The 18,666-nt window shown below is 45.2% G+C and overlaps 1 protein-coding gene across 2 annotated transcripts in view; it reads right to left on the bottom strand.

Annotated features, from left to right (window-relative positions):
• Nucleotides 1-18,666, bottom strand: part of NOS1AP (nitric oxide synthase 1 adaptor protein) — a gene marked incomplete at its 3' end in the record, with an annotated part of 237,176 nt that overhangs the window by 55,934 nt on the left and 162,576 nt on the right. Inside the window, exons 3-4 of one of the 2 annotated variants that reach the window (XM_084249721.1) lie at nucleotides 11,973-12,065; nucleotides 5,323-5,396 (exon numbers count right to left, since the gene is read on the bottom strand). In XM_084249721.1, coding sequence (XP_084105847.1) covers nucleotides 5,323-5,396; nucleotides 11,973-12,065 — 167 coding nt within the window. The remainder of the gene's footprint in view (nucleotides 1-5,322; nucleotides 5,397-11,972; nucleotides 12,066-18,666) is intronic. The other variant, XM_084249720.1, reaches the window with a different exon arrangement.

Below are 18,666 nucleotides of genomic sequence, written 5' to 3'. Positions count from 1 at the left end.
AGTGTTTACTGAGAATTCCTAAGTGTGGGGCCTTCGCCAAGCCTACAGAGGCTCATGGACTAAGTGTAGAACTTGCTTTTAAGGAAAGGCAATAATGGTGACAAAAGGAGCATATGACCATGGAGGGCTGGGAGCAAATGAGAGAAGGGAAGGCAGAAAAATTGAAATAAGACAGCTATTGGGTGGCGTCACTTAGCTGTGGACTATGTCACCCAAAAAAAAAAAAAAATCAAAACCACACTTACAAATACAGCAAAACAGATGTTGTACTTGTGAAAAAATTCACTGGCTACGAGAGGGCCTGGAAGGGAGGCAGGAGGGGAGGGAGGAGGAAAGTGGACAGGGCAGTGGGTGGTTGGTGAGTGATGAGTGGAACATGGGCACATATAGAGGAATGAAGATGTAACCCCCAAATTATGGTAATAAATAATAATAATAAAAAAAGTAAGGAAACCTAAAAAAAAAAAAGAAGGGAGATTCCAGAGAAGGAGAAGGCATTGCAGAGGAACACTGAAAATGCCAGTGTGTGGAGATGCAGGGAACAGGAGGAAGCAGTTCGTGAAGTGATGGGAACAGACTCAGAGAAAATGGAAAAACCACGGGCACTGGCTAGGACACACCAGGGCTTTGGGAGGGATCGAGGGCTGACAAAAGACATGCCTTGAATGGCCTTGCAGGGCTGAGGGAGGTTATTTCAGGAGAGGAGAGTCAGACATTTCAGCAGGGAGAGAGGGAGCCTATGGAAGCGAGGGTGGAAGGATGAGGAAAGACAGATCATGGGTCACAGTGCTGAAGAGACAGGTGGAGATGTACAAACAGCAGAGGTGAAGGGGACAGAGTGACGGTGGCAACGTAACCAGGATGTACTGAAGGAGGCAGGAAAGCTGGGGAGCCCCACAGAAGATGAGGTCCCCTAAGGAGAGTGAAGGGTGTACAGGCGGTGCTGACAGGTAGACAGACAGGGGTGTGGGATCGAAGGGGCTGGCCCTTCACTGAGAATTTCTACAAAGGCAGATGAGGGCTTGCAGAGCCAGCCAGGCAGGAATGGCATCTCACTCCCCTTCTAAGTTCACAAGCCTGTCCACGTATAAAACTGGGTAATTTCTACTCACACATATGTAGAAGGCACTGTCAATGAAAGATTTCTGACTGAAATAAAAACATCGACTCTAATGCCTCCCTGATGGCGCAAGGGGTTAAGCACCACACTGTGAAGCAATCCGCAGCCTCCGCAGCATGAGTTCGATCCTCAGCCGGCCAGGGAGAAACCCACATGGCGCAGCAGACCTCTCCTGACTCACCTGCTGCTCCCCTCAGCAGTGTACTTTGGTCGATCTACCTGTTCTGTTCCCCTCTCTGTCTCTGGTGAATCCTCTCACTCCCCGCATCTCTGGCCTGTACCCCAGCTCTTGTATGCTTAAACAAATCTTTAAAAAAAACAACAACAAAAAAGAAACATTGACTCTACGTGAAACACTGTGCACAACTAGAGTGATGGACACACATCCTTCAGACAGGCTGGCCTGGAAATGGCAAGAGGAGAAGCTGGGGGACATCTATAGGTGGGCTTCCTCCAGACATCTGGGGATCAGTTTTACCCATTCAGCAGAGGCCCCTCAAGGATCTCACCCAGGAGGTTGGAGGAGGGGAGATACCCAATCTTACAAAATAACCAGGAAAGGTCAGTCACCCTCCCTTGTAAACCACAGAGAACAAGTGAGATATGCATGTTCCAAAGCTAAGAATGGGCTTGGACGCTAGCGCTGCTCGCCCTCCCCTGGTCTTCAGGACTCTTGTCCCCGGTCCCTTCCCATAATGCAGTGACAGTGCAATGAAGAGGACTCACACCAGGGTTTGCAGCCCCGTATACACCCTCCGTCAGTGACCTCTCCTCTTCAGGGTAGCCTGGTGATCGCCTTCCCCACAACCTTCCCAAAAAGAGCCTGAGGGTTCCATACCTCCCATGCAGCAACACCCGGCTCCCTCTGATGCCCTCCAGTTGTGTTTGTCCTGCACCCAGCCCCTGGGGCCCCAAGGAATCTCTTATTTCCAGCAGCTGCAGCACACCTTCCATGGTGAGAACAGAACCCCAGCCTTGGGGAGGGATCCCTTTCCAAGTCTGTCCTTCCTTTGTACTGTCCTTCAGCCCTCAGAGACTATTTTGCTACAGCTTAGGAATCTTGTGCACCCCTTCTCCAGAGCTTCCACCTTGTGTAAGTTCTGTCTCCCAACTGATATACCACTGTTTCCTCCAGGCTTGGCACTGAGAACAACGCATACCTGCTCCCCACACCTGCCTCCGCCCCGGGGAGCCCTGGATAATCCATCTCTGACTTGCTCAGAAGCAAAGCATGGCCCAACAGGGAGGGCCACGCTTGGGATGTACATTCTCTAATTTTGAGTCATCTCACCAACTGCTTGGACATTAATTAATATCATCACAGGGAACTAGCTGGAACTCCTAAGGGTTTAGTCATTTATACACAAAATTGGAGAATTACCTCCAGTCTGACTCCTGGAGATGTCAAGTCACATGTATTTACTTCCTCTGGTTAAAAAATGAAAAATAAAAAGATTTTTATTTGCTGGTAAGTCTGATCCCTAGTATCAAAGAACCCAAGTCTCCTAGGATCTGACTTAGTCAAATGTGTTAATTTTACCAGTGCCCAGTAAGGCTAGGTAGAAGATACCAAGGCAGGGAAACAAATTCCAAAGCATGGTGCCATTGACCCAACTATGCCAATGCTTTTTTTTTTTTTTTACTTTAAAAACCAGTGAGGGAGGGCATCCCTGGTGGTGCAAGGGGTTAAGCTGCAGCACTAAGAAGCTATCCTCAGCCACTGCAGCATGAGTTTGATATTCAGCTAGGAAGCTGAGCCACATGGCACAGCAGACCTTTCTTGTCTCGCCTACTGCTCCCCTCAGCAGTGTTTTTCAGTCAATCTTCCTTTCTGCTTCCCACTCTGTTTCTGGTGAATCCTCTTACCCTCCTCACCTCTGGCCTCTGTTCTTATATGCATAAATATATAAAGCCAGTAAGGGTAAAATAAGAATATTAACTAAAGAAGTGAAATACGAAATAAGCAAAGGGAAAATAAAAACCAAGTTTTCACTCTTTAGGCCTATCCCCTGTTTTTTACAACAGCCTTATCAGCGACTTGAGTGAAACTATTTTATTGAAGTTGTACTTAATGGAAAACCAGGAGAGAAAGTTAACCTGTTAGTGGGACCCAGGCAGGTTTTGTACTGGATTGACTGAGCTAAGCTAGAACTCTGTTTCAGCATATCCATTGCTGCAGAGCTACAGTTTAAGAGTTTAAGGGTGCTCAGAAGAGAAATACTGGAAAGCTGGGAGAGAGACTGCAAGCAGCAGCAACTGCTCTTCTGTCCTCCTTGTCTGGCTCTCCCTCATGACTGTCAGCCCTGCTGAATGCAGCAAGCATTGGCCACCACCACTGCCAACTGCAAGGCAGCAGCCAGGAAGCATCCAGAGCTTCCACCATCCCCTCTGGCACATGGACCCACCAAGCTTCCTGCAGACTCCAACTTAGCACCCACACCAGGGTTGACTTGTGTCTCCTCTCTGATCTTTTCTGGACCTTTTACTTCCTGCTTCTACCAGAAGTGTTTCGGTTTATACTCGGAAACAAATCCCTTATGCCCTAACACTCAGAGTCCCCTGCTTCCCTGACTGAACCCTGGTTAACAAGAATTCAGACACTCTGAAAATGGACTCACATGAAGTATATCTAATGTAACATTGATAAATGTGGACTCCTGTATTTAGACAAAAAGATAAAACCAACAAAATTTGGTAAAGAATTAGCAAAATCTCGGGATTGAAAAGAATTACTGTGAGCATCCTAAGAATTCTGGCGGATGACTCTACCAGGGCCTAGGACTTATCACAATTTGTTTAAGAAGCAAGCAAATAAGCAAATAGTGTGATCTAATTCTTGTAAAAAGAAATGGACAAGGGGCTTGTCCATTGACATCCTTCAAGCCCAGTTCAGATGCAATCTGCTTCTTCAAGCCTTTTCTCATCACTCAAGTTGAACTCAAATTCCCTGAGAACCACTTATGTTCACTTACTGATATTAATTCAGTGCATTTACCCATCCACTCATCCACATTTATGAAATGCCTCACGTAGGCCAGGCACGGGCTTGAGTCCAGCAATACAAAAGTGAGTGTGCCTAGCTCTGCCCCCACCCACCACTTAGTTGACTGGCAAAAGATTAACTTTTTTTTTCTTTTTAGTGTAACAGTAACACAATATAATGATGATTTCAACAAGTATTAAAGAATATGACAGGAACAAGGAGGAAGAATTCATTTTGTCAGACCTGTCTTGTGCCCCAGTGGTTTGTTCGGGACTCTTCCTTACCAGACTAAAACGAGCTGAGAACAAGGGTCCACACCTTTGTCATTTTCGCAAAACCCCCAGCATAGTGCCAGGCCTGCATATCACATTTGCATAGTTGTTTGAGTGAATGGAAACTCCACTTACAGCCATCTCTTTGGCAGGCAGGGCCACCAGGCTGACATCTCCATCAAATTCCATCCCTTATCCAATTTATCAACCAAGACAAATAATTTGAGAGGAGACAAAAATCAGGTTTCCCAAATCCTGAATGAATAGCCATGACTCATTCTCCCATTGAAGAAAACAGGAAGAAGGTAGGGGAGAGTGGGGAGGGCTGGGTCAGCAAAGAGCAGGACAGAAGAATGACACCAATGAACCACAGTCCTGCCATGGCTTCTGGAAGGGGCCCTAGCTATCTGTACTGCCACCAGGTATTACTCCACTGGGTGTGCACAGGTGGTGGTCATCTAAATTCTGGAGAAATCCTACAGTCTGGTTATTAAAGCAATTTCTGGTGATATTTGTGACTTTCTGCTTTCCTAAAAGGTCACAAATCCCTTATTATGCTCAGTTTCAGAGGGTGGATCAGACAAGGAAGTGTGAGCATAAGGTGACGGGAAACCCCAGTTCTTTCATTTTGATCACCCTAAGCATAAGCAGTTGTGAAATTTCAGTTGAGACAAAATGAATAAATAGAAAAGTCTCAAATTACAGGAAAGACTTGGATTAAACATCAGGAACAAAGCCTTCCCGGTTCCTTCAGTGCAGTTGAGCATAAAAAGAATTGTCTCAGTCTTAAAGATCAGGTAGATATGCTTCTGGTACTCACATTCTGTAGAAATGAAAGCTCTCAGAAGGGATAAGCAGTAGATACGCATTTAAATTTGTCTGGACCCTTCAGTCCAGCAGTAGCTCCAGGACCCAAGTGACCCTCCCCAGCAGGGACTGGCTCTTACCTGTAGATGGGGTCCTGCATCACCAGCATCTTGCTCTCATCCCACGTCCACTCTTTTTTCTGCAATAAAAGAAGCTATAAATGAATAAGTTAGGCTTGTCCTTCGCTACAGAACCCAGGAACACGTTGAGCTACCAATGCTTATGCAAACACATGCATTTGCTTGGGCTGACTTTTTCTTTCCAAGGGGCCTCAAGTTGATTGCTCCAAAAGGACAAGGGGAAATGTCAAGTGTCTGGTCCCATCATCTTCCTTCAAGCACTTTAGGGGACTGTCTCTCCAGGGTGCAGAGGGGAGGCAGGAGCCAGAGTGGCCTCAGGGGACCACAGGCAGACTCCAAATCACGATTTCATGAGAAATTGCCAGGAAAATAAAAGAACAGTAGGAGAAGCAGGAGAAACAAAAGGGGGGCAGGCAAAAGAGACAGTGAATTATGCTGTCCAATGCAAATGAAATGTAGTCTATGAGTGAACTATTCCATCCTCAGTTACCATGGAGGGTCCATTCTGCTGTGATTGGAGATGAGGACAGGAATGGAGTGAGGGGTGAGGGACACAACAATCAGAGGAGTACTGGAGACCCCAGACACTTAATGAGTAGCCCCAGCGTGGTGGGGAATGCAGGGTTAGCAGGCATCAGAGGCCCTCAGATGGCCCACCCAGGTAAGGACAGAGACCCCACCCCCACCCTCCCTGGTCCTGTCACATGGGCAGTATTGTACAGCACAAATGGCAACACACTTATCGCTCCATGAAACAGAGAATGAGAGGCCAATAAAAGTGCTGGTTGGATTAATTATCGCTTAAGAGGCACTCAGCTCTCTGGATTTCCCAGGGACAGTGAACAAGATGACAACTCTCAGTGCAGATGGGGTGTGGAGACAGGTAGAGGCCTCCACCAAGAAATGGGAGGCCATCCCGGCCCCACAGACACAAGGGAGGAGCCCTTCCTGGCTTTCCTCAGAAACAAAGCTGTATCCACCCCTCCACTAGCCATTTAATTCCCGAATCTGATTCAACACCAAGCCAACCCAGGGAGGTGGATTTCACTGGTGCAAGTACTCCACAGCAAATGCCTTTTACAGACAGAACTTCAGCTCCAACTAAGAATTAACTGTTTTTTTTTTTTTTCCCAAAAGCTCTTTAATCTAATTGCTGCTCACTGCCCTGGAAAGTCTGACTACATTTGAAGCAAATCTCCTGAGAGAAGCCTCCAATGAACATAAACAGCCAACTCAGGCCCTGTTCTTATACCAAATAATCCTAGGTTTTGCAAACATTCCTCATGTCCATGTTTTCTGGACTTTTCCATACCCTCGCTGACTTTCATTAACAAGAGACATTTGCCAGTGTTCCCTCAAAGCCTGGTCCACTGATCTGGCTCCCTCAGCTGACAGGTACAGAAAGGTATTCATGTTCCAGCTGCGACCCTCCTTTTCCCCAGCAAAGACAGGCTGATGCACTCTCTGCCACCTCCTCACTTCCTGGCATCCATGAAACTGGTTTCCAACTGAGGCATTGAGATTTTTCTAAGGTGCAGTCCATGTACTTAAATGCAAATCTTAAAAACAGAATATAATTGTTCACATAGGAATTCCTTAAACAGCAAAACATAGTATGTTTCAAGGATGGTTTGATTCTGGTCACAAAATGGTTTGTAACATAAATATTAAACAATTAGGTATCAAGCCACGTCAGTAGTCATGACCACACATTCTGCCCACAGGGTTAATGCCATCCCATTAGCCACATTTGTATGACGCCTCCTCTTTGCTGTTGAGCCCACCTACTGGGGTTTTATTTCAGCTACTGTGTTATTTCTCATTCTTCCATTTGGTTCACCTCTTACTTCTTCACTAAGGTTTTCTATCTGTCCACTTGTTTCAGGGAGTCTGGAATTGCTTCGGAAGTGTCCTGATGGATACCTACAAATCTCCGATTCCAAAGGTCATCTTGCTGTTGGTCTCTACTGTCTCTTTTTCTGGAAGTTGAGATTTTCCTCATTTCTGGTATGGTGATTATGAAAACCTGGGCATTTGAATTTTGAGTTGCGTAATGCTAGAGATTTTTCTGTTTAACTGTCTTTTGGTGACTCTACTCAAGCAGGGGAGAGAAGGTCTGTCTCCTAGTTACTGTCAGGTAGGAGCAGATGTACAGGTTTCCTACTGAGCTGCTGTGGACACTCTTGGGGGAAGGGGCTCTCTGTCACTGCTCCCCTGAGCTTCCTCTGAGCCTGCTCTCTCACAGAGGTTTGGGGCTATCTTTCCGCTTCTCCCCCCGTGACTGTCACCACATTACTTGGGGTGCATAACCACTGGCAGGGGGTCGAGGGTCTCTGGGTGTGATCCATGGAGGTGGGGAATAAGGGTTCTTCTCATGAGTTCCAGATATCTAAGGGATTATAAGTGTGGAGAGAGCCTGATGGGGCAGATAAGCCCTTCAAAGGCAACTGCCTGACACTCTGTCACACATTCCCTCTGTATATACACATGTGTAACTCCTTGCACTTACCTCCTGCCTCCCTGCCTGCCAAGGACACTCATGGCATTGCTGTCCCTTGAGGGAGGCCTCAGTTTGTTAACCTGTCTCTTTATGCCATCTCCTCCCTCCCCCCAATTCTCTCTCTCTCTATTTATTCTTTACTCCAAGGTAATTTTAAAAAGTCAATGAGATGGAGCAGCTGAACTTAAAGCAGGCGCTGCTTCATATACTGGCTATTCAACATTTTCTAGAGTGAGAAAGAAATGTGGGCACAAGAATGCACCCTACAGACCTCAATTACAAGGAGTTATGGTGAATCTAGGTTTGTCAGACCTGAAGCCCATCATCATGGTCGCTGCTGTGAGGCCTGCTTCCCAGAGGCTGCCACAGCCACTGACCAGCTTGCAGGGATCCTCCTGAAGCAGATCCAGTCCTGAGAGACACAGTGTCCTCTGGCAGACGCCGTACCCTCAGAGCCCCCTGGCAGCCTTGCCAAAACCATCCGTGGACCCACCATTGTCTGAAGAGACTTTCTCCCCATCATCCTTCCCTGGCTCCGCCACTTGGAGTCAGCCCCACCCGGTCTGACAGCAAGCCCTGACTTTTCCAGATGCCTCCCCAGTTTCTCTCATAGGCACTAAATCCTGTCTTGGCATCTGCTCTTTGGGAGAATAACACCAAAAGAGGGTGAGAAAGGAAAGACAAGAAAAATTCATCCTTAGCTGCTTCATATTTTATTCTCACAAGAAATTTCCCAGATGACAGTGGGGCAAATCCTTTTTTCCATGTATAAAAGGAACTTTTATATAATGCCTCCTGTTAAATGATCAAAATGAATCCCAACCTTAAAGAAAAACACTGAGGCTCAGAGAAATTAACATGCTGTCCCCCAAGGCCAGCTACTTGAGTGCTCACTGATATTCAACCGGTCTACCTGTGACCCCATGTTCTCTTTGCTCTCCAAGTAATGAAATCACAGATTCCTGCCTTCCCCTGCAGGAAGATCTTCACCTTCAGCAGTGAGAGAGGGTAATGGACTTGCAGTGTATGCTACCCTATGACCACTCACCAGGGCACGCACACCCTAATTAGAGCCCCTCTCTTTCCTTTATCTATTGACGGCAAATGTCAAGTCCTCCCAGAGAAGATGCAGCCATTTTGTCATTCTAAAATCTTCTGGCAGGGAAGGTTATGTGGGAACGGGTTCAGAGGGAGATTTGCCTGAAACAGTGACAAGAACATAATGGAATCAGGAGTAATGATCACAGTGCTCCTGTCTCCTTTTGGAATGTGGAAAATACATACAACATCCTTGAAGCCCTTCCCTTGGAACCCAAAGGTGGAGGAAGAATTTGTATTGACATTTATTTTCTATCCCTACTGGAAATGATCAGCAAACACATCACAAAGTCTGCAAGTTTTAACCATTATTCATGCTTCTGGCAGCAGTGGTGGTTTCTCAAAAAATAAATAAAATTCATAAAACCTTGTAAAGGCCACATTGACTCAGCCTGACAAGGTCTCCATGCTTCCAGAGAACAGGATTAGTCTGAAAAAATTGCTATTTCCTGCCGCAGGGATTACCTACGGACAAGGAAAAGGCATTTCAGAGCTGAAGAGCTAATAAACTCTCACACACTGCATACAAGTCCTACTATGCCTGTTTTAAGACTAGCAGAATATAAAGAAGCACTAGAAACACAACACGGTAGACAGAAAACTGGACTGAGTTAGATCTGGCTCTATAACTCCCTGGGTGACAGTGGGATAGCAGGTGACAATCAAGGGTCTTTCTTGTCCTTTCTTATCATATCTCATCAATTACAGGATCAGACTACATCATTTCAAAGGGCCTTTCTTCCAAATTCTGGTTCTGTAATCCTAAGTGCCTCCAATTAGATACAAGTTTCTTACCCAATTAGATTTGCCACAGTCACTCATACTACTCTTTGGGCAGGAAAATCATTTCCTTGCAGTGAGATGTCCCTGAGGTGGAGTACAGCCTTGAAATTAGAGACCCTGGATTAATTAATTAGGCATCTCCTATAGAGTGACTTTCCTCCAAAGGGTTCAGAGGAGGTAGAAGAGCACTGTGTGAATGTAAAGAACCTACTTGGGATTTGAGTAAAACAGATCTGTTTCAAACCTAGACTTCCTACTGATGGGTAAGATGCTTACTATTTTGAGGGAAAAAGTAGTCCTAAGCTTGGCACTAAGAATGGCACCCAACTCACAGGATGGTTGTGAGGATTTAATAAGTGAACAGTGCATTGGAAAGGGTCTGATGAACAGCAGGTGTTCAATATCAGTACTAGTTACTTTTGTTAGCTGCTCTCATTACCATCTTAGTATTCAATATGTAATTACTTTCATCAGTTTGTTCCCTGTAGTCTTTACCTTCCCATAGAGATGCAGTGGGGTATGAGAGAAGACATGGTTCCTGCCCCCAGAGGCTCACAACCCATGGGGGAAAGATAAATAGCTACTGTATAGTTTTATAGGTGCTGTAATATACCTACTGCATCCAGTGTCATTAAAAACAATTTTGTAGGAAAGGATCCATGTCCAATACACCTATGGATTCCATTCAGTTCCTTGAACATGGCAGACACACAATTCATCTTTGTTAATGAGAAAGATGGAGCCTTTCTAGAATGTTGCCTTAGGGGATCCCAACACAGCTACTGGTTTATAAGAGGAACCACATGAAATTGAGACCCTCTAGGTCCTTTAGGAAAACAATTGTTTGGATGAAGTTCAAGACCAATCTTTCTTATTCAGAAGTCTACTCCCAAACACATAGGGCTACAGTGTGATTCCACCATTATAATAAACAGCCATTATTATGTACACAGAGAAGATAATTACTTGGGTCTAGTTGGGAGTTGAAGCAAACGTACTAATTGAGAGACATCAAAGTAAAGCCAGTTATCTCTGTGACTGGACTCACATCACAAACACAACCTAAGATTCCTAAGAACTTGAAATTCACTATCGGCTGGTATCAGTTCAAGAAGAGTATTGTTAGATGCTTGTTAGTATAACCAAGAAAGATGGTTTCTTAACATCTCAATGAGAGATGCTCATAACATATTGGGCTGTTCCCCCACCAGAATAAGGCATCTGAAGATCAGAGTCTCTGAACAAGTTTTGCTATAAACACTTCAAGGTCACTAATTTCCACTGAAGCTTTCCTCTGCAGGGGGAAGGCTCCCACCCTTCATTTGCTTTACACAGGCTAGCCTTAGCCATTACTTCTGCATGTGCAGATTCATATCTGGTGCATACTCTACATTTTTCTCACTGAACATTCTGAGCACTTACCTAATTGATGGAAACCATTTTCAACTGGTGTGGACCAGCTGGGGATCTGGTTGGGACACATACATTCTCCCCTCCCCACACAATATAATTTAGCCTTTTGCAGAGGCTGACATCATTCTCCCACAACGCATACAATCAATGCAAAATAGCAAGTGTTTAAACAACTTATGCCTACTGGTATCACCCAACTTGAGAGGAATGCCCATTGTAGGGTCAGTACCTCCCCACTGTGGCAATGCCTGGCCTTCACACTAATAGGTGGTGGGGGCTTGGTAAGAGGGACTATTTATAGAGACTGAAGGACAGCAATTATACCCAGAGGTCACACAATGGGGGCTGGATGCCACCTCAGGTGTCAGCTGTGAGGAAGCTCCTCTCATCCACTCCTCAGTTATACCCTCTTACTTGTCATTGCCTGAATTCAAAACATTCCCAAGATCAAGGCTCTAAGTAAAAGTATCTAAATGGGGGGCCTCTCCTGGTGGCGCAGTGGTTGAGCGCTGGGCTGCGAGGCTGCCAGCAGCCTTTGCAAAGCCAGTTAGTTCCCCAGCGGCTGGCGAGGGCCCCACAAAAAACAAACAAACAAACAAACAAACAAAGTATCTAAATGGGGGAGGGGAGCTGAATGCAAAGGTGACAGGAAATGACCCATCACCCATGAGATACCAGGACTGATTGAGCCAACTGGTAACCAGACCCCTGGCCCCTGCCTCACCCAGCTCTGGCTACAATCTCTAACATGGCTGCTTGTCTAAGCAGAGGATCTCACCTGGGAAGGACCCTGTCCCAAGGAAAAGCCCACTCTAGCTTCCCTCTTCACCAGAGTTTCAGATTCTAACCCACCTACCTTTTTCTTCTTCTTCAGAATCACTTTCACTCCATCTACTGAAACCATAATGCTCACTTTCTTCTTCTTGATGTTCTTGGCTTTAAATTCATACTGCAGGGAGAAAAGAATAAAGAAGCACAGTCCAATTAGATCCCCAACTAGCTCATGATCTGTCCAAGAGGGGCCACAGACTGGGATGGGGGGTGGGTGCTGGTGCAGTTCTCAGGGTATAGGACACCTCTAGGGATGTGAAAACAGGGAGGAGGGGGTGTCTGCAGGAAGAACTCAGACCATCCTTCGGCTGAAACAGGGACTCTGAATGGTCTTCAGTTTCCTCATTCAACCATCAGGTAGAACCCCAGGAATGAAAATGATCCAACCTAACCAGATAAAAGCAGCGCCTACTATGAAAATCTCACAGATCTAGAATCTCCCCTCATAACTCATTCTGTCATTTAATGACTCCCATTGTCAGGGAATTTGTTTCTGCTGCTGAAACTCGATCCTCAAGAAAGAGTAATAAAAACTGTTTCCCCATCAGGATTTTTAACATATTTAAAGTTAATCATGAACTCTAAGATATTCTCTACAATTTTTAATTACCAAATTCCTTTATCTGTGGGTCAGACTCCAAACCTATCACAGCCCTATTGCCTGAGATTTTGAGGGGGAGAAAATTCTCAAGAGGATCTTATCCATGAGAGTTGTAAAGCGGGGCATGATCTAGGAACCCTACATCCTCAATTCCTATTTGCAATTCTGAGCTAGGGATTCTACCACACAGGCCTATGGATGCTGTTCTCAATTCCAGGCATTTTTCTACACACTCTTATCCATAGAAATTACTTACACTTCAGATTCACATCTGGCACATACTCTACATTTTCTTCACTGAGCTTCATTCTGAGCACTTATCCAGTTTATGAAAACCATTTTCAACTGGTGTGGACCAGCTGGAGATCTGGCTGGGATCTTGGTATCAGCTCTAGCAAATGTACCTGCCAAGCTCTCCAACCAAACATCTGGACTACGGGTTAATAAACAGTGATAGAAAACCCAGAGCCAAGACCACCATTCCAACCCACAAGCCCTTTTCTCCGGGAACTTTATACACAGACCCTTTCCTACTGTGATACTTCCCAGGCTGAGTGAGAGGCACTTGCTCCTTACCTGTCTTGCCACCTAAAACCTAATTCTTTCTAGTTAGTGTGGAAAGAATGAACCTAATCCATGCTGAGATGAAAGTATAACCTACTTTGAAAATCTCATCTGAAATCCAGAACCTTCCCTCAGCCATGCCTTTTAATATTCTGATTTTAAGAACTCACCTTAGACCTTCGTGCCTATCTACATTCCATGCCTTCCACTGAGTTCTCAGCTGACCTCATTCTGTAGTGCAGAGTTAGTGTTGATGCCCCGTGGTTGTCTGCTTCTTAGAGACAAGGCCACAGCCTCATTAACTAAGCTGAAATCTCTCTCCTTAGAGCCAGGACAGGCTCTGGTTCATAGCTGATTTGAGTTTCCAGGTGACAACAATTATGTTACCCCAAGTCTAGTGGTCACTTCTCCCAATCACTCTCCTGTCACCAGGGGCCCCGAAGGAGCAAAACAGAGGAGAAAGAGAGGAAAACTGAAACCTCTGGCTCTGCTTCTACCTGAAAACCCAAAATCATTAAGTTTGAGAGTAAAAGAGAGTGAGTATGACTGAAGGGAGGAGACATGCTGTCTCTAGTAGCATCTGGCTTGGAGCAGGCCCTTGGCCATATACCTGATAGCACAAGCTGAGTGAGGGCTAGAGCTGGTCTGGGGCATGCCCCTAGGCACACAGCTGCAATTTGCACTGCACCTCCTGCCCATTGGAGAGCAATGAACTGAAGTTACCTCTGGCTCAGGGAGCTGGGTCTGCAGGTTGCTGACTTGGGTCTCGTGCCCACTGGGAGAGGGGGAGTGGCAGCACGGCCTGACACACCTGCCTTTCCATTGCTCAATCGGGCTTTCCGCTGAGTCTCCCTTCAGAACAAGTCCTACAGTCAAGGCTCTTCTGCCAGGCACTGGCACACAAAGGGGGCATGGGAACCAACTCAGCTAAGAAACAAGAGCACAGGAGTCTAGAAACAGCCAGAGTCAAGTAATCTTATACCAGTGAGGTTAGTCCTCAATAGTTTCTGATCTCTTCCAGCATGTTACCCTCACAAGCTCCACTCACTTTCTCTTCTTCCTTTTCCCCAGGAGCAATGTCAAAGCAGCAAATAGCACATCGCAGTGTCTGCAAGACACTATGGCTCTCTCCTAGTCTGAGTTTTAGACAATTATTGTTGCTGAACCAGACCCTTAAGTGTCTTGTGTTTCCAGAAGACTCTCCCTCTCTTCCTTGTTGGATTCACCTCCTTATTGATTTCACCCTAGGATTTTTTTTAAATCAAGATTTCCAACCCCTCATCTCTCTCTCTCCCCCACCCCAAGACTTCCAGGAGACCACTATCAGCTACTTACCTGTGTATCCAAAACCTTTGCTATGTCTATAGTGTTTTGACAACTTTGGTCATATCTTTCATATTCTGATCAAACTCAAAATGCAACTAAACTCTGTGGAATGGAAAAGTCTGTAACATGATCACTGTGCACATACTCCCAGATGGCACTTCCAGGGCATGTGGCTAGATGACTGCACAGGAAAGCAAGGCCAGAAGCTTGCACACAATCTCAATGACAGTAACAACACAGGTGCTCTTTGCAACAGTTGGCAGGATGCTCTGCAGCGCTTCAAAATGAAGTGAGGCACGAGGTGGTCCCAGCTCGGCTGCCAGTACCACCTGAGAGAGGTTTATAAGGGCTCTGAGCTTGGACACACTGCATCAACTCCACCTGCCTTGCAGTCAGATGTCCCCAACCCATTCTAGCTGAAGAATAAGTATGCTCGTTGTGGTTCTGTTGGAAACTATGGAAATTAAAGGAAATCAAATATCTGATCATGCTTAAACATTTATTGTCATTAAACCACTGTTTATATGGCAATAATACTTCCCTTGTAAATCATGTTACTGTGCTCATGGGGCAGGGGAGAGAAAATGGACTTGGAGAGAGAGGAGATAATGGGAACAGCAGGGCTCTGGGGACAAGCCCTCCATTTCCCAATTGCTGTTGCTCTGAGGGGCAGGCAGCTCAGGAGGAAGCACCTGTGTCCCGCAGGAATCCAGTTGGCCTGGGATTTGCCAGGGACTAAAGAAAAAACAAGACTCTGGTGCTGCTGTCTGAGGCTCAGGCCAGCCTCCTGCAAGGCCTGTGCCAACTCTGGAGTCTGTGCCAACATGCTGGCTCTCCCCACAGTGGGTAGGCTTTATTAACCAGGGCCCCACCAGCTAGGACAGATTATGCCCCGTAGGACTTGACCTTTTCATGAACAAAACAACCTAAGTCCTTAAACCCAAAGTCTGACTAGAAGGGCCAGGGTCAAGTGCCTGGAGTTCAGAAGGAGGGCCTTGGGAGTCTGTTAGAATCGTGGCTCTGGAACTTGCGTGCTATGCCAACCAGCAAGACCAACACAGGGAGGCTGGGTACAGGAGGGGATCAGATGCAGCAAAAGCCAGGAGTAACTGCTCAATGACATGAGTAAGAACAGTGGCTGGAAGTCAGAGGGCTGTCTGCAGTACAGAGCATCTCCTGACTCCCTAAGGCATCCTTGTCCCCAGTTTCTCAAACTGCCTTCTAACCCTCTATGACCTAGTCCCAGACACTGGTGTCCAAGAAGGGAAGCAGCAGGTCCTCACAGCCAAGTGCATTTAATGAGGTGACAAGCCCATTCCTGGGCTGGATGCTACACAGCAGAAATAGAGGTGCCAGAATGATGCCATTAGGAGTCAGCACACCCTCTCCAGACACACAATTAACTATTTTCATGATAGTGTCTAGCTCCCAGAAGAATCTATTTATAGAATCTTTGGTTTCTCAGTCATCTTGCCTACAAACTATTTGCCTCACCAGTCACAGATCCTCTGATCCTCTTGCTCTTCTCCATGAAATTCATTTTTGCCAGTTCCTTCCTGCTGTCCCCACTATGCTGACCATTATGAGTCCAAAGGAACTTCACCAGGAGGGGGATACAGTTTGCAAAAGCAGATGATGAAGTTCTTGGTTACATTTGCCTATGTTACTACCTTTCTAGATTGAGCCTGTGGTTTGGCTTCTTGTGAATAGTCACAGGAAATTTAAAAGTGCACTCTGGAAGTATGGCTTCCTATAGTTTGGCTTCCTGCATGCACACTTCTCGCCAACAAAATTGTGAACATCTCAGTCAAAGGCACTGTCTTATAAAGGATTTTCAGAAAGTTCTTTTGCACTTATCTGAAAGTTTCATAACTAAGGTGGTAAGATACAAAATCTGAGCACACTCATGTTCACAGCAGCATTAGTCAAGAACCAAAATGGGACATAACCCCATTGAACATCAATGGATTAATGGATAAATAGAATGTGGTATATCTATACAGTGGAATATTATTCAGTTATGAAAAGGAAGGAAATTGGGACGCATGCTACCACATGGATGAAGTTCAAAGGTATCCACTAAGTGAAATCAGTCAATTACAAAAAGACAAATATTGTGTGATTCCACTTCTATGAGGTACCTTACAGTAGTCAGACACATAGAGACAGGAAGTAGGGTCATGGGTGCCAAGGATTGTAAGGAGGGGAGATAAGTAGTATTTAGTGGGGACAGAGACCAGTGGATGGTGGTAGCAATCACAGAACAAAATGAATGTACATAATGCCACAGAACTGTACACTTAAGAATGGATGAAATGGTTAAGTTTTATGCTCTGTATATTTTACCAGGATAAAGATATGCAAAGCTAAAAACAATGTATGACATGCACAGTTTCACAGGAAGTCCATTTTAATTCTGCACACAAGAGGATATTTCCATCACTCCTCCTCATGCCATACTTTTCCACACTTCCAAGTAACTGTAACAGCATCTGCCTATGCCTACAATGCCTCCTCTCCATGCTCCCCACCCCACCCCCATCTGCTTGGTGGACTCCTGATTATTGTCGAATTATCAGTCCACTCAGTCTTCTCACAGAGAAGCCCTGCATGTCAATTCTCTTCTTATGTCCTCCCACAGAGTCTGTCCATCAATGAGGTTACTACAGCATTTAACAGGCCCTTAGTAACAATCCCCATTGGCCAGTTGTATTTCCCCACTAGGTCATGCCTCCTTGTGAACAAGAAATACAACTTACATATATCTGCGCCCAAGAAAACAGCACCAGTACCCAAGAGGGTGATAAATGTCAAATAAATTAATGAACATAGTTGTTGGTAGATGGATATTCAAAGATGAGAAAAGATGACACTGGCCACAAGGATAAAATAAATCTTCTAGAAGACAATTAACAACTTAAGTTACTGAAACCTGGATTCCATTCCATGGGTCCAAGGGCTTTAAAAGTGGATTTTCTTTAAATCTTTCATACTCCATGGCACAGGACTAAGCATCTTATCATTGCTTGGTTGATACTTCATTACACTGAAATAATTACTGGTCAAGGATGTTCTCAGTCATCTTACAATAAGCAGGGGTAATGAAAGGGGCATGATCACATAGATAAGCATCTGTTCTCTGGGTTTCCCAGCCTCCCAATGTTCTGGCTCTTGTGCCCATGGAGCCAGAATCTGAGGCTTAGGGTGCCTGAGAGTCACACTGTGGTACAGTTCAGTAACTTGGATCATTCATTTCTCTAAAACCTCAGAAATGTGAGCAAGACAAGGACCAAAGATTGTGCTAACCCCTGATTCTAGAGTATCTCAGGCTTCTTTGGAATGCGCAGTAGAAACATTTAATCCTTACTGCTGAAACTCAAGCAGAGCACGACTCACTTTAGCAACAGACATTTCACTGAAAGTTGGGTGTAAATAATTATCTATAAACTTCAAACACTCAAAAGAAACCAGAGGAGCTACTTTTTTAAAAAAAGGAATGTTCATTGCCATCACATCATATATGCGGAAGGAAGCATTTACCTCTCTGTAAACCAGGGAGGTTTCAAAGCCAAGCTTTGAAGTCCATTTCGGGTGCTTGAAGAATGCCAGGCCCAAACCTCATTGGTGCTCACTCTGCAGAGCTGGGGCATTTGAGGGATGCAGGAGGTAATATAGATCATGCTGCTCATCAACACTTCTCTGGGCCTTAGAACCATGTGACATGAGCTTGTACAGGTTTCTTTCAAGGCTGCCCTAAATGAAATCAATGTCTTGATCTCATACGAACAATTTCTTTTAAAGTGTCGATACTACTCTAACAGTTAAAACATAGTTCCTATGAAAATATTTCTTTTTGCTGCTATCCATCTTTTAAACCAAAGACAGTAAAATTATAATTATTATGTTGGGAGGAATTTCTGCTGGGTGGTGGGTATCACATGTCCATACATTATGATCTCTGAAATATTTCACCAAAATTTTAGAGGAATCCTTGTGTTTGAAACTTTTGGAACCCAAATGTTGACCAAGCATTTCATTTATGATTGAAGCAGCCACTGCCCAGAGATGGTATAAAAGATTCCTCAGGTTCATCAGCAGAAAACCCAGCCTGAAACCACATTTTCTGGCTCTTGGCTCTGTGCTCTTTATATTGCCCAACATCTTCTTCTTTACTGGCCCAGAATCTTGGCTCCAGGAAATAAAGTCATTCATTCATTCCTCCACCTAT

This window comes from Talpa europaea, assembly GCF_964194135.1.
Source record: "Talpa europaea genome assembly, chromosome: 12".
Classification (NCBI taxonomy): domain Eukaryota; kingdom Metazoa; phylum Chordata; class Mammalia; order Eulipotyphla; family Talpidae; genus Talpa; species Talpa europaea.
The sequence above is the reverse complement of the archived record's forward strand: the minus strand, read 5'-3'. Positions and strand labels throughout refer to the sequence as shown.